The 21,548-nt window shown below is 58.4% G+C and overlaps 1 protein-coding gene across 1 annotated transcript; it reads left to right on the top strand.

The window, feature by feature from the left end:
- The first annotated feature begins 3,118 nt into the window (after window positions 1–3,118).
- Window positions 3,119–15,814, top strand: IFITM10 (interferon induced transmembrane protein 10). Its single transcript, XM_040608049.1, is given in 4 exon segments — window positions 3,119–3,395; window positions 4,379–4,427; window positions 4,429–4,794; window positions 13,392–15,814. Coding segments are annotated over 4 exon segments (591 nt in total). The 5' UTR covers window positions 3,119–3,369; the 3' UTR covers window positions 13,542–15,814.
- Window positions 15,815–21,548: the final 5,734 nt, after the last annotated feature.

The following is a 21,548-nucleotide window of genomic DNA, read 5'->3' on the forward strand; positions in this document are numbered from 1 at the left end:
CTTATCGACAGGAATACGAGGGTGTTGTTTCTGCTGGGGGGATTGTGCCTAAGCCTTTAATCGTGCTGTGAGTACTGAACGTTACACCTCAGCGGGAACAATCGCAGGCTTGATCTTGGCCAGAAGCTGGAGAAGCCAAGAGCCAGGATTGTCCACCCGTGGTTTTCCAGCGGGGAGCAGAGCACACCTACCCCGTGAGCAGCCTGCTCATGGCCCCTGCTGTGCTGCCCAGCAAAGCCCCAGTTTGCACCAGACCCTCCGTTTACTGCACCGTCTCTGCAGGACTCCGTGCACATGACAATTTGCTAACTCACTCTTTATTAAACGTCTCCACTGATGCAAAGAAGATAAAAATTTTCATTACACATCCCCTTGAGCAGCAGGGCGCTTGGCGCTGACCCTCAGGGCTGTCTTTACGGGTCTGATCCTTCCCCAGCCAGCTCTGCTCAGGGCTGTGCCAAGAGCCCGTTCAGACAAGGAGCTGCCCAGGGAGAGGGAGGATGAGACCCCTCATTTATGGGAGAGGACTTGCTCATCTGGTTGGCTCAGCAGTTTGTTCAGTTGCGAAACTATTTTTACTCATCAAGAATGACTAAGCACGTTGTTTTGGGGGCTGGTGGCTTTTCCTGCTCTTTCTTGGATTTATTTATTTTTAGGTTCCTTTGGGAGGGAAAAGAAGTGGAGTGCAGACTGAAGGCTTAGAGGACAGGAGACAGAGATCACGGGAGAGCGGGGAGATGGGATTTACCCCTCCAAGCCTCAGGCTGCCTTACTACTCATGGGGCTTAGCAACCCACTGAGGAATTTTATAGGGGGAACAGGAAAAAGCATTCAGGAGGCTGGGGGTTTTCCCTTCAGAAAAAGGCAGGGACAGGTCCTGCTAATGGTTTTCTAGGGAGCTGGAGTAGGATTTGAGATGGAAGACTTTCTCACGGGTCTTACAGCGCTTGATTATGCTACAGCCGACATGTCTCTAACGTGATTACAGGAGAATTGCTTTAGGCCAGGAAACATCTTTCTGTTCTCATTGTCCCCTGCTTAGCACAAGGGGATGCGGGCCTTGATGCCACAGTAATACTGACGATTGATTATTCATACTCACCCCAGCTTTTATCTGAAAGGAAGGTGGTTCTAGACCTTACAGTTGAGGACTTGCGCTGATGACCTTCAAAGACCCCCAGAAAACTGGAGGAGTGTTAAAATGAGTGCAGAATGCTGAGGTTTATTATTCCTTGAGTCATTATTTTTTAAGCCCGTTCCCTGATTTTGAAGGGTCACATGAACGGTTTTTGAATCAGTGATGCTGCATGTATGCCGTTGTGATCCACAGTAATAAACCTTTCACAGCTCACACTTGGCGTTGAGAAAGATGATGAGTTACCATCCCAAACACCCAAACATGCTCGACAAACTGTAGGGTTGACCTGGTACCTGGAGAAGAGAAAAAGCAGCCATCCAACCTCCCTGACCTTTCAACGCTCTCCCTACCGGGGAATGTGCCTGCTTCTGTGGATCCCACATGGCCCAGCACCACCCTACTGCCTCCTCCTGCCCCCTTCAGACCCCCTCTTTGACCTTTTTCCCTGCTCGCCCGCCGTCCCTGCCTGCCGTTGAGGAGCAGCCCTGCCTACGTGGCTTTCCCCAGGCAATGAACAGCAGCTCCTGTGGCAGGCAGCAAGCTGCACCCAAGGGGTTTCGTTGCTCCTCCTGAGCCTACGGGAAGGATCCTCTGCACAGCTGCGGGTTGCCTAGGTTTGTCCGAGCCCTCCAGAAAAGCTGACGACAGCTGGCCGCAGCTCTGCCTTCCCTGCAAACCTCTTAATCCCACAGGAACATCGCTTTTACCCTGGCGCTGCTTCTGCTTCTCAGCAGTTTCTTGGAGGGAGACCTGGGTCTCGTCGCAGGCGGCGGTAGCACTAATAAACCCCCCTTTGCTTTGGCAAGACCCAACACCACTCCAGCAGTGATAAACCCCAACCAGAGAGCAATTTGTCCTTTTTTGACCAGCGTAGGCCCCTTCAGAGGGCTTAAACCAGCCTCGTGGAAATGAGACCCCCTTTGGGCTGGGAGCGCTGCGGACACGCAAGAAGTCCCCTTGCATCGCGCTGACCCACAGGGACGGACCAGTGTGGGTGTCCCTACACGGGAGCCAAACCTGCCTGTGAACAGCGAGTGAATTACCATCCTTATTTCTTAGCTCAGCACTTTGTGGGGAGGCTTAAGGCATTTCCAGAGGATTTCCCTTCCCCTGCAGGTACTGCTCACATGAACTTTTGTTTTACCCAACCTGTTCCCAGTATTCTGGGATTTCTCTGCTCCCAGCGCCCCAGCTGAGCTGGCTGCTGCCTCAAGGCCACCTGCGCCGGGCCAGACTTTGCCACTGTGGGGTGACATGGCATGTCTTCATGTCCTCACCCCCCGCCATGCCACAGCTGTGTCCTCCCAAATGACCTGCAAGCTGTCCCTGCACGGCACCAGCTGCTCTCAGGCATCGCATCCCCGGGGGGATGCTACTGCAGCACCCCAGAATCAGGTTTCCAGGCAGCTCCCCGGGCAGTTGGCAACGGGAGACAGCAAGCATTTCCCTGATCCTGTGCCAAGCCTGGGCACGGCCACATCCTCCCTGGCTCGTCCATCCTTCGCGACATCCCCACCTCCCTCCCCTGAAGCAGCCACATGCCCTGCGTCCTGCTGCCGGCTGCTCCCGCCCCTGCCCGCACTGAGATTTGCTCAGTGCCGGCAAGATTTATCGCCCCACAGGCGGGATTTATCCCCTTTTCATTCATCCCCCACGACCGGACCACTTCCCCAACCCCCCCCCCCCGGCACTGCATTGCTGCTCCCCCACACCACCACCACCACCCCCCGCAGTACCAGCTGCCCCCACAACCCCTGTCGCGCTTTAGGTTTCCCCCAGGCCCGTGGGAGCAAACCCGCAACCCTGGCTGCAGCGAGCCCCCACCACGGGGGCTCTGTGGGTGATGCTGGGGACAGTCGGGCCAAGCATCCCCTGCGGGGGCCGGGGAGCCCCTCGGCCGGCCCCCAGGAGATGCCCTTCTCCGGCTGAGCAGTACCAGGATGCTCCAAGCAGGAGGTGACGTCCCCGGGGAGGGGGAGACACAGGAGAAGGGCTGAGACACGGAGGAGCTCTCCTGCGCGGGGCATGTTCGGGGGGGGAGGGAGGGGGCTGCAGATTGACCTTCCCATCCCCGAAGTCCCCCCTCGCCCCCCCCAGCCCATGGGTGCCCCCCCCCCTCCTCCCGCGCCGAGGACGCCGAGCCGGAGGCAGCGCTGAGCCGGATGCGCAGCGGCTCCCCGCAGCCCTCCGCGCGAGCCGGCCGCTCCTCCTGATGCCTTCGCGGGAGCCGGATGGACGGACGGACGGGCAGCCAGAGGTGGACCAGTCTCTCCTATTTGCAAAGCTGGGGGATGGGGGACCCTCTCTCCACTCATCCCTTTCCCATCCCCTCCCCATCCCCTCATCCCCTTCCCCGTCCTCCACCTTCATCTCCTCTCCCCACTCATCCCTTTCCCATCCCCTCACCCCCTTCCCCATCCTCCGCCTTCACCTCCTCTTCCCACTCACCCCTTCCCCGTCCCCTCATCCCCTTCCCCATCCTCTGCCTTCATCCCCTCTTTCCCCTCCTCCTCCTCTCCGGACACGATATTCTCTCCCCACCCCCCGAAAAAAAAAAAAAGGGGGGGGGGGAGGGGGGAAGGGGGGAACCTGCTGGCAGGTGGAAGGAATCTGGCAATGCAATCCCACCGGGAATCCCGCAGAGACGAGGGCTCAGCCAAAGAAAAAATAAAAAAATAAATTTTAAAAAATCCCCCCGAAAAAGCCACCCCCCCAGGAGGTAGGAGGGCGAGGGGCCGGGCTGCTCTGCCGCCCCGGGGGGGCCGCTCCCCCGCCGCCCCCAGCCCAGCCACCCGCTGCCGTCCCGACATGGGACAGGGGCCGCGACAGGCAGCGACAGAGCGACAGCGGGCGGGGAGGACGGCGGGGGCGCAGCCCGGACCCCCCGCCTCCTCCCGAGCGTTTCTGTCCGCCTTTATTTATTCCCTTACCGGCGCTATTTTGTGTCACCCCCCGTGCCGGGGCGGGTCAGGCGGGGGGGCGGGACGTGCCGCTGCTCCCGCCGCGGGGCCGGGGCCGCCGGCAGCTCCGCGCCCGGCCGGGGCTCCGCGCTGCCCCCTCCCCCGCCGCCTCCCGCCCGCTCCCGCTCCTCTCCCCGCTCTCCCCTCGGGCTCCCGGTCCCTCTCCTGCCTTCCCCCGCGGTTCCTCTTTCCCGCTCCTTCCCCCTATTTCTTCTCCCCCCCCCCCGCCCCCTCCATCCTCTCACCCCCATTTTTCACGGGGGGACTTTCGCTTTGCCAGGGCAGAGCGCGGTGACGCCGCGGCAGCCACCACGGAGAGGACACAGGACCCCCCCCCTGGGCCCACCGTGCCCCTTCGAGGGGGTGGCCTGGAGCCCGAGACCCCCCCAGGGCCCCCCCCAGGGCTGCTTTGCCTGCATCGCCAAGCCCCCCGCTCTCCGGCAAGCTTCGCCCATCCTGTCCCCTTCTTCTGCCGTTTATCTCATGGAGAGCAAGAGCTGCAAAGGGGACAGTCTGCGGCCGGCAGTCCCGTGCAAGCACTCGGTGGAGAAGAAGACGATGACCAACCCCACCACCGTCATCGAAATCTACCCCGACACCACCGAGGTGAACGACTACTATCTCTGGTCCATCTTCAACTTTGTATACCTCAACTTCTGCTGCCTCGGCTTCATCGCCTTGGCCTATTCATTGAAAGTGAGTACGGAGCACGAGGCGTGGGGTTCGGGGTGGCCGGAGGGGGGAGGGGGGGGGGGCTGGGGGTCGCGCCTGGTGTAAATCACATCTTTGCCGCCCAAATGAAAGGTTGCAGCTGCTGGAGATGGGGAGAGAGGCGGTGTGGTTTGGAGCCGGGGATGTTGTTTCAGGTGGGGAAGAGGTGCTTTGGCTTGCTCCGGTGCCCTCGGAGGTGGAGGGTGATGGGCAGAAAACGTGGGGCTGGCTTGGCTCGTGCTGTGCCCGCCGGCACCCCGGCATTCGGTCTGTTCTTCGGGATCCTGTTGGTTAGAGATCATCAGGATAGGATCCAGCAGCATCGGATGGTGGGGCAGAAGCAGTAAGAAGCAGCCAGCCAGGATCAGCTGGCATCTGGCTGGGGGGGGAGAGGCTGCCAAAGTGCAGGGCAACCCTGCTGTTTCCTTCTCGCCCTCTCCCTAATTAAAACACTAATGCTGGTGGCCGGCTCCCCCCGCCCCGAGCCCTATAAATTCCCAGGCAAGCCCTGGAGACCTGCCAGCTTCACTGAACGAGCGCCAGGGAGCTGAGGAGGTGGAAGCGAGTGCAGGGGGGCTTCACACAGCATCGGGGCTGGGGGGATAGAGCTGTGCTGCTGGGGGGGGGTGATGGCGTGGAGCGTGGCCCACGGTGGGGATGGCAGCGGGCCGCTGCAGGGCAGGGATGGGGCCCAGCACACAGGCAGCCCCTCAGCCGGAGCCTGCCAGACGCAGAACTGCCTGAATGGATGTGCAGGGAGCCCGGGGCGGCTGGGTGGCCCTGGAGAGGAGCTGCTGATTTGTTTTGGCAGGCAGCATTTAGAGGAAGGCCAGGGCTCCATGGGCTTCCTCACAGAAGCAGGTCACTTAACCCCATCCAGCTCCAACTGGACCGCGCCAGCCCCTCGGGGTCTCTGGCAGAGAGGCTCAGCGACCCATGCCCTGGGCTCCCCCAGCACTGGCGCTGCGGTGCCTGCCTCCGTTTCCCCTTCCCTGAGGTGGAAGGTGAGCGCCCACCCACCACCCGTGCAGCCGGCTTCGCTGCTGCCTGGGCAAGGCACTTAATGGCTTATATCACACCAGGGCTGAGCATCACTACAAGCGAGACTGATCGAAGGGCAAATCCAGGCAGCAGCAGCCTAACACTAGCGGGGGAAGGAGTCCCTTAACGCCCCCCACTGTTTTAGCCAGCGAGGTAAGAAAGTGGCTTCCTCCCTGTTTTTCATGTCTTTGCTCATCTGAATTTGCCTTTCACAATCGGTGTCTTCCCCGTGCAAGAGGCTTGTCACAGCCGACTAAGAGAGGCTGTCACATCACCGGGACACGGCGGTAGCTGCAGCGGGTATCTGGGTAGATGTGGGCAGCCAGCAGTGGGGTCAGGACAGCCTGAGGAGCAGGCTGACCCATCCCCAGGGGACAGGATGGAGTAGGGTCTGCCACCTACAAAGTTTTTAGAGGCTGGACTCGTCACTATCCTTGACACGAGGTGGAAGGAAGGGCAAAGCCCAGAAGTAACCGGGGGCTGGAGCCTCGTGCCGAGGCAGAAGTGTGGGCTCAGCACCTGCCTGCAAAGATCTAGAGGACATAAACTCCAGTGTGAAAAAAAAAGCAGCAGTGGTGGGGGAAGGCAAACGGGCAAACTTGCTCCAAATCAGGGGAAGGAAAATAGAAGATGGCTGTCAAAAGCCAGCCTTGGCTTCCGGACTGCGGAGGCAGGAGCTGTTCGGGTGTAACGATGGCACCCGAACGGACGTGGACCTGAGCGGGTAGAAATAACCCTGCTCGGGTTTGGAGCTCCGCACCGGCTGTGGCTCTGGCAGGGGGAAAACATCCCTAAAACATCCCTCAGAGGCACGGTGGCCGCAGGGATGGTGGGTGCCCTCGCAGGCTGCTGTCGGGATAGGTGGTGAGAGGCCACAGGGACACTGGGGCAGTAGCAGGAGGTCTGTCCTGGGAAAGACTACTGGGGTGTTAAGAAAGACAGGATCCTTCCTCACGCGCAGCTGCTGCAGAGCCCTCCAGAACACCCCGGACAGGCTGGATGTTGGGGTTATTTCTCCAGAAGCTTGTTGTTTTCACCTCTTCTACAGTCAATAAGGTTTTTCCCAGAAGTTCAGAGAAAGCAGAAGCAAGAAATGCCCTGGGGACAGATGTCCCTTTAAGCAGACTTCTCTTGTTCCTCTGCAATTAAATGTAAGGACAATTGAGCAGCAGATACTAGGATGCCGCAGATATCTAGGATGTCTCTGCTCTGCAGAGACCAAGTTGAGGGGGGAGCACCTTCCCCTCCCTGAGCCTGTTCTGGGACCTCGGAGGGCAGAGCCCTCAGCCAGTGGAGCACAGGTTTCCTGGCTGAAGGGCTGTCAGTGCACTGATGGCATTAAATGATTCCTGGGTTACTGTTTTTACATTTCCTTTAAGCAGCATCTAGCCATCTCAGGAATTATCATTTGCATTACCAGAAATGGCATTTTCAATACCCTGCCATAACCGTCATCGCTTTTGCCAGATTCATGCTGTTAATAAAGCAGTAGTGCCATTGTACCCCAAGTCCATGAGATGTTTCATTACGTACCTTAGCACACCCTAATATTTCCAGTGGTTTCAGCAGCATAATGCCCACACTGGAAGCTAGATGTATGCTTAGGTACACTTGAATATTGCCGTGAACCTGCCTCCTTCCCCATGCCCACTTTTATTGGCTTCAGCTACAGCTGGGAGAACAGTACCTCCACGCCTGCCTGGCCTTTTGCATGTGAGCTACAGCCTTCTAGGTTTCTTAATGCAGGGAAATGCGATTTCGTGGTGACCACCATTTACTAAAAAAATGCTAAAAACCCACCCCAGCACCAAAGAGTTTATGCTCTTACTGAAAGAAACACTTGAAGTCAGGTGAAGGCAGAGACTGTGACATCCAAGCCAAGTACTCTGTGTGACAGACATCCCGGCCAAGCGCTCTGAGTAAGAGCGTGATGGCATGCCTCATCTTTATTTGCACCCATAGCGGGCCAGATCCTCAGCAGACACAGCTTACTGGGCTGCAACGGAGTCACACCGACCCACGTATCCCTTGGGGTGTTGTTTCTAGCATCCCAGGCTTCTCAAGGTCAGCCTCCCAAGCGCAAGCAAGGCACTCGCACGTAACTGTAAGTGTGTGTTGGTGCTGGGGAAGAAGAGATAAAAAGCAGGACGAGGGGAGTTAGAAACCCTGGAGTAACCTTAACCCCAGCTCAGCACAGCTGCGAGGATCGCTCCGACAGCAATGCTTTGGATTCCCTTGGTTTTGGTCACGAGCAAATGCCGTGGCCCGGTATTTGGCAGCTCCCTCCCTCCCTCTTTCCCAGCTCCAAGTGGTAACGCATGATGCATCAGCACCCGGTGATCAGCAGGAGACCTCGCTCCAGGCGTTAGGTCAGTCTCTGGGGACTGCCGGGCAAGCCGAGACCTGCTCAATACCCATCACACCAAGAGGTGGTACCTCGGAGGAGCCGGCATCCGATACGAGCCGTGGTACAGATGCCTCCTTGAGCCTGTATAGAGATGAAGATGGCAAGAAGCCCTGCTGGCTTTTTAAGTCCCACCAGCAGCCCGTGGGGTTGCTCAGAGTTTTCCTGCCCCCCCAAGCCCACCAAAATATGCAGCGCGGTAGCAGCCCCGGAGAGCGGAGCCCTCCTGCCCGCTCTCTGCCTGGCCCCTAGCACGCAGCTCGGGCACAGCTCCTTGCCTTCCCCCCTCACCGCCTGTTGAGCTGCCCCGTTTCGAGTGGGAGCAGGCCAGCACAAATCCGTAGCTGTTTGGTAACCCAAAGAAGCAGGGAGGCTGCGGCACTCAGCCCCTCAGGCAGGCTCTCAGCCTGCTTTTCAGGAGCAGCAACGGTTTCTGGAGGTGGGTGAGACAGGGGTGACAGTCCCATGGCGCTGGTGCCGGCATGGTAGAGGTATGTGGGCTGGAGAGCTCTTGGCCGATTCACAGAACAAATCAACCCAAGGATCCCCTCCAGAGCTCATGTGTAGGGACGCAGAGCTCTTCACAGACATGGGTTCACAGACAACCAGCTGCAGGCTGCATGCTAAAAGCCAGGCTGCCTTAAATACAGCCTCATTAGGCTCATCACCAACAAACCGTTTGTCTCCTCCTGCAAGCTGAGGCAGCACTTTGTACTCATGCAGCAAGTTCCCTGCTCCCAAAACCAGGAGGGGCTGAGCCCCAGCACAGAGCGAGGGGAGGTCCCGCTGGGGGGCTGGGGAAAGAGTGGGGCGGTAGGAGCCAAGGGGGGTGCTTGGAGAGGAAGCTGAAGGTGAAACCCCAAGGGGAGGAAGGGCAGGGGATGGTGGTCAGAGGGAGGAAAGAGCCTTTGGGCACTGGCACACTGGAGGCATTGGAGGAGAAGGTGAGCTGGAGATGGTGGAGGACAAGGTGAGCAGCAGGGAGGTGACAGGCAAGCAGGCATGGAGGGAAAGGCCACCACTGCCTTTTGCTGGTGGGAGAGGAAAGGAGGAAGGTTTACACTGTTAATTTTGTTAACGCACAAAAGCAGGCTGTGTTTTCTGGAAGGCCGGGCATGGAAGAGGAAAAGGAACCGTATAAATTGACAAGCCAGACCAGAGGTGAGGTCTGCCTCGGCCAGGGTGGGATCTCCAAAGGGGCCACCACGCAGTACTTTGGGGTACCTGGGGGCACCCTGCAGTCAGCAGATGCAATTATCCTTACACGCCAGGCATCTCGGTGCAAAGCAGGGCCAAAAATCCCTGTCTTGTTTTAGGCGAGGGGAGAAGAGTCCAAGTGATGATGAGAAAAGGGTGTGTGACTAAGGAAGCACCACACCTGGGTCTGGAGGGGGTTCAGCCTTGTGACCCTGGGGCCTCGTCCCTCACCCTGCTTCACCTCTTCGGCTGTGGGAGGAAGCAGCTTCCAGGGCTCCCAGAAGCTGGGGCACCCGCTGCCAGTACGTTACAGCGGTGGTGGCCACAGCAGCATGGGAATAAGAAAAGCTGAGGCTGGGCTATAAGAAAGACACCTGCATCTCCTTGAGGACAAAGTGGGGAAGGAGCCGAAACACTTGCCCGCTCTCCAGGAGAGGTCCTCCTCCAAAGCCAGGCTTGGATGCCGCAGCAGGACATTAAAGGGAGACATCTGGAAACATCTGGGGGTGCAAGGCCAGGCAGAAGGAGGCAAGGCCACCCTGGAGAGATGCGGGAGGCCGGGGCTGTGAGTGCTTTGGGAGGAGAAATGCCAGAAACACCTTTCCATTCCATCGGCTTGTGCGCCGCAGGGGCCCTGGCGCTTGTCCCTGGCTTAGAGGCTCCATTGCAATATAAATGAGAACGGGCAATGAGGGATCATTTGCATGAGGGTGACCGCTGAAGCCACAGGGTGTGTGTGGAAATAAAAAGGGAGAAGAGGAAAGGGACTGAGGACTCGGTGAGGATGGGGCAAGGAGCTGTGTGCCACAGGGGTGTGCGGGAGCAGAGGGGTGGAACCGGACGGGGGGGGCATGGGGAGGAGGCAGCTGGGTGCCCTTTGGCAGGAGTCGAAGGTGGCTGTCCTGCCAGCGTTTGAGCCCAAAGAGCGGGAAAGAAAAGAGATGTGAAGGACAAGAAGAGGAACTGGGAGGGAAGAGTGGCACCAGGGAGAGGGCAGCCCTGGGTACCCCTGGCCAGGGATGCTCAGCAGCAGCAGGACTGGAGCAGGGCCAAAGGAAGAGCCTTGGGAAGTCAAGGGCTGGTGCCACTGAAGCGTACCCTGGGAAAGAGCTAAGCACCGCTCCCGAGTGTGAGCTGGTGTCAGGAGGGAGAGGCTGCTGGGGGCACTGGGAGAGGGCTGGGCATGGAAATTAGGGTGGCAGGGCCCCGGGGACAGGAGGAGCAGGAGGTGAGGAGTGGGAAAGTGTTCCTGGGCCCAAGAGGAACTGGCCCCACAAAGGCAAAGCAAGCGGTTTGGCCGCGGGGAGGGTGCAGAGCTCAGCGTGCCGGCCGCGCCGGTCTGCTGGACAAACCTCGTCTGCTGGAGAAACCTCGTCTGCTGGACAAACCTCGTCTGCTGGAGAAACCTCGTCTGCTGGACAAACCTCGTCTGCTGGAGAAACCTCCGTCTGCCTGGCGAACACCAGCAGCGAACACTGGCTCGCCTGCGGCGGCGCGGCCGCTCCCAGCTGCAGCTGGGTTATGGCGGGGGAAGGGGCAAAAGGCGTTTGCTCCCTGAGCAGGGTTTGCCTCCCTGCTGCTGGGACAAGGAGAGCAGGTGAGAGCTTCAAAGAACCTGTGGGAGCAGCAGGCGGGATTTCTGGCCCGAACGCAGTGCTCCTGGGGCTGGGGCTGCAGGGACCTCCACGCTTCTCACCGGTGGATGAGAAGGTGCCAGCCGCCTGGTGCTGCTGTGCCCACGGGTTTTTGGCAGGATGCTAAACCTACTGAATAATTTCAAAGGTGAGTCATCCCGGCCACACAGCTGACACAAAAAGGTGTGCAGGCTCCCAGGCTGCCGGCTCGCTGCCCTCCCAGAGGTCATCTCCGCTACTGGGGGCACCAGCCGAGTATGCCACAGAGCCACCCACCGTCGGTGACTGTCCTCTGTCCCTGCTCCCAGAAGGATGCCCTGCAGCTGCTGAGTGCCCAGCAGCGGGGTGATGGGTCGATGGCCCCAGCTTCAGCTGCAGGCCCCCAGGAGCGGGGTACACCAGAGGCCGAGGACATGGCACCGCAGGATTTAATACAAGGAGGAAAACGGAGCTCTCATTCTCACCTGAGTGCCTGCTGGCGCCGGCTCCTGCCAGCCCAGTGCCAGCAGCAGCTGCCCTACCCATGGTCCAGGATCAATGAAGAGCAAGGGGTACGTGTGCAGAGAGGTCCCCACTGGTGTGACGGAGGAGGGGACATTGCTGGAGGGTCTGAGATGTGGTTTTGAAGGCCCCATGAACAGCATGGCTCCGTGGGCATGAGGGGTTCAGCAACCCTTCCCCATACGCAGGCAAGTCGCAGAAGGCTTTCGGGACAGCCCTGCGGGTAAGCACTGCAGGAGGAAGAGAGAAAAGTCACTCAGATGTGGTCTGAATCCGTCACAGGGTCTCTTTGGAAAGCTCCAAGTTGATAAAGCTGTTTCATCTTCCCAGGCAGGACCCTGGGGCTGGGTTTCGCAGCCTTCCACCGACATCTAGTGTTGGGCCGGCAGCGACCGGGCAGGGCTCACGCGGCCGCAGCAAAGGACACACGAGGGATGCGCAGCCCCACGGCCTGCGACCCTCTGGCCACCCTGGATACCCCACGCGGGTACAGGAAGGGAGGAGGGGTAAAGTCTCCTGGTCCTTTCTTCCCACATTCTCGCAGCTCCGGCTGCCCGGCTCTGCTGAGGGCTGGCTGAAGGGGCAGTGCGAGGACAGGGACACATCCCTGCTAGGAAGGGATGGAGCCTGACCCCCCATCTGCTGGGCTCGAACTGCAGAGCTGCTGCTGGCGGGCAGTGCCATCGCTGCCTGGCTGTGCCATCTGCTGCCTGACGATGCCATTGCTGCCTGGAAGTGCCATTGCTGCCTGCTAGTGGCATTTGCTGCCTGGCGATGCCACCTGCTGCCTGGTAGTGCCGTGCACTGCCTGGCTGTGCCACCCACTGCCTGGTAGTGCCATCCCCTCCTGCTAGTGGCATCACTGCCTCGCAGTGCCACGCGCTGCCTGGCTGTGCCATCTGCTGCTTCATAACGCCATCACATCCTCTGCCATCAACTGCCTGCTGGTGCCACCGCTGCCTGGCAGCCTGGAGGAGGTGGGGACAGGTCAGCGACATGGACATGCACAGTCCTTACCCACTGCAGAGCTGTCCCAAGGCAAGCACACGTAAGTCCCAGCCCGCAGGATAATGAAGAGAGCAGACCACACTGTCAGGATTGAAAACTGCCAGCGGCAGAGACGCGACATGAGCCGCATCAGACCTGCAAAAGGAACTCATTAACCCAGGACTGCTTAATATGCTGGAGGCTGGTGCACAGCCCTGGAGCTGCAGTGGGATGCGGTGCCAGGTTTCACCCGCGCAGCCCCTCAGCGCAGACGGAGGTGTGGGGGTTGCACACCAAAACCACAGCCAGCCCTCTGGCTCGCGGGCCGGGCGGCCCAAAGCCCGGTGCTGCAGGGCCAGGGGGCTGTGACGCTGTGGGAAGGATGCTTTAGTGCCCACGTGCATGGGGTGCACCACGGCACCTCCATTCCCTCGTGCGCCCTCGAGCTCCAAACGACACTGCCCCATCCCAGGGGTCACCGGGACCTGGTTTGCTTGGTTGGCAACAGCAACGGGTCACTCTTCCAGGTGTCCTCCACTGCCAGGGGTTTACAGCCTGCCGGCATTACAGTGCTTGGCTTCGCGAGCTCAGCCCATAGCGGAGCCGGGATGCAAACCTCACCTGGGGGTGTCTTACAGCACCCCAAGTGTTCAAGTGCAAAGAGGCCCAGCCCAGCCCTCATCCGCTGTACAGGTACCCTACGAGTGCATTGGGCTTTGCGGGTGTTGCTTGAAACAAGTTATGTCTTGTATACATCTCCCAGTTATTTTATTTCTCTCTTTTTTTTGTTGTTGTTTTTTTTTTTTTCTTGGTCTCAGGTCCGGGATAAGAAACTCCTCAATGACTTAAATGGGGCAGTCGAAGATGCCAAGACAGCCCGGCTTTTTAACATCACCAGCTCAGCCCTTGCCACATTCTGTATCATCCTTATCTTCATCTTCCTGCGATACCCCCTCACTGACTACTAGAGTGAGGCCAACAGCAGTGGCCACCGCCAAAATGCCTCTATGCCAGAAGTGTCTGCAGTTGTTTCTTGTAGCAAGGACGCAAAAAAAAAACCCCACCAAACAAACAAGATCCAAAAAACAAACACTCCATCTTGATTGCAAAAAAAAAAAAAGATTAAGTACATAAATAAAAATTAAATAAGTTTTATCAGCCCAGCTGAGCATACCCTGCCTGCCCCCAAACAGTACGTGAACTGCTGTAGGAAAGGGTCTTACTCGTACACATGTACAGGGAGAAAAATAGACTAAGAAATATTTATTTTATGGCCAACAAGGCGTGTGACAAGAGTGTGCAAAGCACAGAGCGAGGCGCGGCTAGCGGCAGGCAGCTGAGCTCTGCCTGGAGGAGCGGCGGGGTCCTGCCGAGCGGCAGGCACATGTGGTGATGGATGGGGACCACTGGGGACCACGGCAGGGCTGGCTCACAACATATCAGGTGTGTTCAGACCGTCCCACTGCCCCCCAGTGCTGAGGGGGTTTCTTTTCCTCTTTTGGGTTTCATCCCCTGGTTCAAACAACTCCCAACCCCCGGGGAGCTGAGGGTGTTAGGATGTTCATGCTAGGAAGCCCCAAAGCCTCCAGAGACACCCCAAAGCGTAAAGGGCAGGTTTCTCCTCGGGATCTCCCGGCAGAGTGGAGAAGGAAGGCACCTTCTGGAGAACTCGCCTAAGTCCCCTAAACTGAGTGCTACTGTATTTCTGTAAATGGTCAATAAAAGATACCTCTGATATCAGACACTGCTGGGTTAATTCCTTCCTTAGGAGGGCTGGGCTCCTAGTCCCTACGGGCTGGCAAGAGAAAATGCTAGTGTCACCAGCAGCTGCTTGGGAGGGATTTAAGGCAGAGTGAGGGATGCTGCTGCAGGTCGGGGCCGCATGCGGCCGTGAAGGAGGGCACAGGTCCAGATTCAAGAGCAGAAACCTCAGCAACTCCCGTGATGGTCGATCAATGGCAAGCAGGCAAAGGCAGCTGAGCAGGCAGGTCCCCCCTCCCCTCATAGGACCAGCGCCGAAGACAGAAATAAATCGCCGCAGTCTGAACCTGCTGCTACCATGGCGCTTCCCAGGGTCATCACCAAGAGCCAGATTTTGGAGACGCTGCACGTTTGCTGCTGAATGAGGCAGAAGCTTGGAGCCCTTCCTGAGAGCTGCCCGTGGCTGCCCGCAGTGCTGCAAATCAACGCACCCTGGCTTGGAAACACCACAAATTAATGGCAAGACCAGGACTGAAAGATAGTTTTAGCCCCTCTGACACTTTGTCTCATCTCATATGCCACAACCGTCTCACCTTTTTCCAGCTGTAAGATGACCTCAGGCAGAGGGAAACCAGTCTCTGCAGACCAGCCATGGAGCCGGGAGGAGGGATCAGCACCCACCTTTGTGCCCACCACGACAGCAGAGATGCAGCAAGAGATGGGGAATGAAGGCAGGCCATGGTAGGACACTTCATCTACTGCTGAGTGCGTGGTTAAGTCAGCGTGCTGTCTCTGGGCTGTGCTCAGTGAGGGTTGTGCCATAGCGAGCCACGGGGACAGACCATGAGGATGCTTCCCTGCAAGCCTCATGAGATGTCTCCTCCTTCTTTCCCAGGTCTCCACGCCTTAACCCCAGCCTGGGCTTCATTTGTGGGGAAAGCTATGGGTGGAAGGACCTGCCCCATTTCCACACCAGACCAGATGAGCGGTCTGTTCTGCGCTGAAGTGTCCACTGGTGGTGCAGTACCTCCTGCCCTGGGAGGTATCTCAGCCGTGAACTGCACCGCAGTCACCTATCCAGAGGGCAAGATTCCTCCCAACCTTTGTTCTTGCTCCCTCCCCTGAAGCAAGTTCTGAGGGGTCACAGCCATCTGCATTTCCACCCCAACATACCTAGGGGCTGTACCCGGTCCCTGTCCCTGGCAGAGGAAGGAGGTGGCCTGTCACAGTGGCAATGCCTCCAAAGAGGGTTCAGCCACAATGACTCGCGTTGCAGCCACCCTGAGCTGGCACCTGATAATTGGAGCAAATTAAAGCTGGCTGGGACGGTGCTAGTTTAGTCAAGACCTGGACCAGTCACCCCAAAATCCTCCGAGGGTTAGGAGGAGCGCAGAGGTGGGGTTGCATCACTTTTCCCTCCCCCGTACCTGCACCAAGCTCCCGCTGGCCGTTAGCCAGGTCGTGGCTCCATACCCTTCCCCACCCGGTGCCCTCTCAAGCTTTGCAGCCCAAACACAAGCCCAGCAGGATGGGCCCGGGGGTAACTCATGCAGGGTGACCCCACTTGCACTGCCCAGGGCTCAGAGCCCCGGGTTTAGGTCACTGTGGGAACAACGAGCCTGGCACATCTTGCAATAACAATTGTGTCCCTTTCTATGAGCTGGGACCCATCGGAGCCATGTAGCAGGTGCTTTTGCACTCAGAGACCCCCCTGACTCTGAAATCTTGCGAGGACAGTGCTGCTGTCCCCACCTCCCTTGCCACGTGGGAGAGAGCTGCCTGCTTGGCATGCAGGCATGGGGCTGCTCAGATAAAAGGCAGAGCTGACACAAAATTGGAAGTGACCCAAAGCCAGCCTTTCCTACATTTAACAAGTGTGACAAATGAGTTACCATCATCCTTTCCCCTGACGGACCGTCTTATCTGCAGGAAAATGGATGCTGGTTTAATGAACCAGGGGGAATATTGAACTGACTCTGCAGCATTTTTGCATGTGTAAACCATCAGGGATGGAGAGGGTTGGCTGTCATTAGTAATCATCATATTTATTATTTGTTGCCCACGTTGTAGGAGGTGTGAAGACCGAAATTGCTGTGCTGCAGCAGATTGGAGGTCCACCCAGACCTGCCTCGGACAAGACCAGGGTAGCGGAGGAGGATGCAGTAACCCCGTGGCTGGAGGATGGGGTGATGGACCCCAGGCAGATGCTCAGCTCTGCCACAGCCCTCCCTCGACCCCACCTGCAGCTCTGGGCTGGGAGCTGCAAAGCCCCCGCGCTCTCCCCTCCTCATTCCTGGTGCCCCCCTTCATTTTGGCGGAGCCCCTCCAAACTCATGGCAGTAGGAAAGCGCTCCCCAGATGGGAAAAATGAGGGGAACACATAGATTTCCAAGCTTCTTTAGGAAAATAAAAGTAATTTATTCATGCAGAGGTCTTCCAAGTGCAGCAGCATCAAGGTGCTTAGCATTCATTTCACCTTGCCGGTGTCGGGAACCCCAAACTGAGGTGGCAGAGCTGCACCCCCATATACTGGCAGGCAAGTACACCCCAGATTACACCAACTGTGCTGCTAAGCAAAAGAACGAACTTCTTTTCATTTTGAAGGAACGAGGGAAAGAAAAGCAGCCGCCAAATCTGACAGGTCCTCTAATTGCCTTTTATTTTTCCTCATTTTTTTTTTTTTTTTAATTTTGCAAGAAAATTCTGGAAGTTCAGGTTTGCCAAGGCTGACACCCGCTGCAGCAGAAGGCAGGCTTTCGAGGGTTGCTTCTCTGCCTTTTCACTTCTGCCACTCACAGCGTTGCACCGCACTCTCCAAATCGCACCTTTTCTTGGCTGCGAAGCTGCAGCCTCTGTTGCACTCGGCGGCGAAGGGAAGCTGAGAGGGGGTGGGAGAGGAGCAGCCGAATGATGCTTGAGAAGCATCTTTTGAGATGGGGAAGAACTGACGGCCACGCTGCCATATAGAGATTTAATTGCGTTCCTTCAGGAAACTGAGCTTGACAGCTTGATGAGGATCTCTCTTCACTTTTTCTTTAGTTCGAGGGGGAAAATGGGGAAGGGGGCGGGGGGGGGTGATTGTTCCTTTCAGCCGACATTGTGAGATTGTGCTTAAGATACGGCTGCTGGGTTTGTGCCCCCGGTACACGAAAGGCGTTTGGGCAAAGCGCACCGAGGCGGGGGCGGGGGGGGGGCGCTTGCCTGGGGGGTGCAATGGCTGGGGTGTGTGTGCAGTGGCGGGGGGGGGGGCGGCTGACGGCAGCCCCGCACCCCGGGGCGGGACACGGCGGGAGGGAGCCGGGCCGGGGCTGCCCCGCCGGAGCCGTGCTGCGGGAGGCAGGCAGAGGGCCCCCGCGCTCCGCCGCCGGCCGCCCGCCCATCCCCGCCGCCTCTGGGCGCCCAGCAGCCCTCGGGCCCTTTGGCCCCCGGTAGGGAGCCCGGATCCATCCCCTCCCATCCCAAGCAGCCCAGGGACGCGCCCCCCCGCCCCAAGCCCCGCCGCCGGGTCGATGCGAGCCCCCGTGGCAGCCCCAGCTCCCCGTAGGGATGAGCCCCTTGGTGCCAGCCGGGACACGTGTGACACAAGGGCCCACCCGCCGTCACCCTCCACGCTGGCAGGGGGAGGTGGCTGGGGGGCCAGCAGCACCAGGGGTGGGCGTCCCACCCACCTGTGAGCAAACCCCACCGTGCTCACCCACAGCTCTGCCCCAGCTGCCACGCAGGGCTCGGTGATGCCGCCCCTGCACAAATGCTGCCGAGCCGGTTGGCGTCGAATCCCAGCTGGGGTGGACGGGTTTGGGTTTGGTCAGTCAATGTGACCCCACAGGTCTCCTAGGTCTAGGGGCTGGTGGGAATAAACACAGCGAGGTGGAGCTAATTCTGGTAACGACCTTCCAGCCCCGCGCCGGCATCCGCCGGTTCCCACGCCGGTGGCGAGCTGCCAGGCGTGCGGGCAAAGCGCTGCGAGTCAGGGCTGGAGCGGCCCTCAGCCTGGATACCCAAATTAACAGTCAGAGAGATGTGAACGGCAAGCTCCATCCTTCGGCAGGGTGTGTAAGCCACCAGCAAACCCAGTATGGAGCTGTAGCATCATAACCCTGCTTCCCAGGCACTGCAGGGGCCGGGAGGCAGAGTCACGCTGCCAGTGAGTAGCAGCTTCTGCCTTTTTTCCCAGCTGTGTGCTGATGTCCTGGGTTACCTTAGTAAAGTCCCTTCACCTCTCTGTTTTCCCCTCCGACACCATCTCATTGGCCATTGGCTTCTCAGAAGAGGAACCGAAGTCTTGCTTAACGCCAACAGGTCCTGGGCTCGCTTGGGACCTTGGCACCGCAGGTGTCCTGCGACCGCTGCAATTGCAGCAGTGCCCAGACACGGGCGGCGGTCCCAGGGAAAGAGCAGGGGGCTGATGGAGCTGCCCCTTCCTTCCACTACATCACTGGGTGCCGGCAGGCTGTGCAGGATACGTGCGGTGGCGGGCAGCGAGGAGCGCCCAGCTCTGCAGGCAGACCACGGCGGTGAGCGAGGGTCTGCCGGGGGGAGGAGCGGGAGGCACAGATGGCAGCAGATGCTCTCATCAGTGAAAATGATTGAAGCAAAACACAAAACAAAAAACCCTAGCAACTGGTGAGCAGCCTAACAAAAACCAGCACAGGGGTAGAGAAAAAGGGTCCAGACCTGATGGACCCTTGCACAGAACCTAACTGCATGCTGCCTTCTGGCCCGGGTTAATGTTTTTCTGTTTTTCCCACCCCCCATTCACATATGGCGAAGAAAACCCGTGCCCTGTCCCGGAGCACTGGGCAGTGATTATTATTTAAGACTCAGATATACTGAAATGAAACCGGTTGGTGTCTCTCCCCTTCCCCAGTCCTCTCTCTCCACCCCCTCCCACTGCCTTCAGCAAAGCAAATCTGACCCCAGATGGCTCTAGGCACACCAAAGCCGTTCGCTCGCCCTCACTGCCTGGGACAAGCCCGTCTGTGCCAACATGCCACGCTGTTTTGGCACTGGGGTCCAAGGAGCAGGCATGCTTCCCACACCTGAGGGGTGTTAGTGCAAACAAAGCCTCTGCACGGCTTGGCTGCTGCTCCTGCGGCCGGTGCAAAGGTCCTGCTCCTCTGCCCCTCCCATCCCTTGACTTCGACCCGTCATGCCAGTACCCAGCAACTGTGCCCTGCATTTGGCACATCCGCACACTCCTGCCCAGCTTTTCTCAGACATGTCCGGGGTGGAGGGAATCGGAGGGAATTTATTCAACATATGATGGTTTTTTTTCCCCTTTTCCCTTTGGCAGGAGCGCCCCGCGGCACAGTCAGAGCCGCAGAATGAATGCTTCTGCAGCATGCGCTGAGCTGAATGGCACAGCACGCAACCCTCCAGCCTGCTACTTCTGCAATTAATTGCGCGGTAGCTGCTTTTGCGACATGCACGCGCAGCTCCGCACCCTGCAAGCGCTGAGCCACGCTGTGCACGGGCAGATATTTCTATCAGAAAAATGGAGACCAATCCAGGACAGCCCACTGTGTGAGAAACACAGCTGCCTGGTGATGCTGGAAGTGCCTTTTGCCTGCTCGAGCATGTCAGCTCGCTTCACTAAAGGAGTGACACAATTCTGGGCTTTGCAGGAGGAAGATGGTGTGCTGGGATTCACCGGGAATCTGCTGGGCTCCATCCCAGCCATGGGGTGGGAGAGCTGGAGCCCTGCTCCCAGAGAGCACAGGAGCCAAAGAGGGGAGCGGTGATGCCCTTCCTACAGCAGGACGCACAGCTCACCGCAGCCAATCTGTTCCTTCACCAAACAGGGTGACACGGCACCCGGCAAGCCCCTTCGTCCAGCAGCTTGCCGTGCCCCACGCCGGGACGGCGCGGCCAGGGTGACGGGCACACGTGTGGTGGGAACAACCACCCTTGGCAGAAGCAGAGCCAGGGCAGCCTGAGGGTTGGCTCCAGCATCAGCCATCAGCACAGTTTTGGGGTGGCGATGCCTGCTGTGGTGGGAATGCAGCAGCCCCCTGCGCCACTGCCGGCTCAGGGGGCGGGAGGCTGGCTCAGCCGGCGGCGCGAGGAACTGCGTCTGACCACCGGGCAGGGCTCAAAATAAAAATTATTCTGCCCTTGAAAGTAATTGCAGGTGGGCAAAAAGTCTCTCCTTTTTGATGGGTAAGAAAGTTGGTTTGGCAGCAATTTCTTTTTCCTAGTCTTAGTTTCCTTCGTGATCAGGTTCTGATTTTAATCCCTGTAGGATGCAGAAGGCTCCTCTGTGCTCTTCTGCACTCGGCCTGCCATGGCAATTAGGGGGCCTGGAAAACATTTTAGCAAGAACTATTGAGCGTACAAGCGTAACTCGCATTCAAAACACATAGCTGGGATGCAATCCATCTTTGGATGCGCCTGAAATCTGGGAAAGAGGAAAAAACAGAGTGGAGCGAATTATTTTTTAAGTGCTTTACCTGAAATAAAGTGCTTTCCTTTAGCAATAACCAACTTGCTAAATAATTTTTGCTTGGCTCAGGATGGTTGCGATGGGGAGGGGGGGGGGGGGATGCCGGCCTTGGGGCTGAGACAATAGATTCACATCTGGTAGATGGGAGCTTAGAGCGTGAGGCTGCTTTGTTCTGCCTGCCTGACCACAACAGCATTGCCCCAGCTCTCCCGCTTAATTTCCTCCGGGAAAAACAGGGATGCTGCTCGCCTGGTCAGTGCGCCCGAGCCACCCAGAGCCGGCCGGGCATGCTCGTGGTGCTGCCCCCGGTCAGTCTTCCTCCAGGTAGCCATGAGTCTGCACCCGAATGCCAGAAATTCAGGTTGAACAGGGTTGGGATCTAAACAGGGTTAGCTCCCAGCTTTAGGAGGCAGGTGAGGTTTTGCAAGCTGCCGCCGCTGCCTGCTCCCGGCCCCATGCGATCCCAGGAGCAGTTTAAAAGCAGTGAATCATTTGTTTTGGTTTCTCCCTACCAGGCGCTTGGCTGCAGCACCTCGCTCAGAAGCAGTGGGCGTGGGAGAGATGCACGCTCCGCTCGTGGGCTGGAGTCTCTCCCGCTGGCTACGAGAACCGGCGTCCCACTGGCCCCCCGGCCCTGCCAGAGCATCTCCTCCTCCTTGCTGCCATCAGGGGTTTCACATGGGTCAAACCTCTGGTGGTCCCCATCACCCAGGCGTGCACCAGGGGGTGCGTGGGGTGGCTGTGGAGAGGTTGCTGGGGGTGCAGGCTCAAGAGGGAGCTCAGCTCGGCCTCCTGCTGGAATGAACAGTCCAAGGCAGGTGTCTGGCAGTCC

This window comes from Falco naumanni, chromosome 10 (genome assembly GCF_017639655.2).
Source record: "Falco naumanni isolate bFalNau1 chromosome 10, bFalNau1.pat, whole genome shotgun sequence".
Taxonomy (NCBI): domain Eukaryota; kingdom Metazoa; phylum Chordata; class Aves; order Falconiformes; family Falconidae; genus Falco; species Falco naumanni.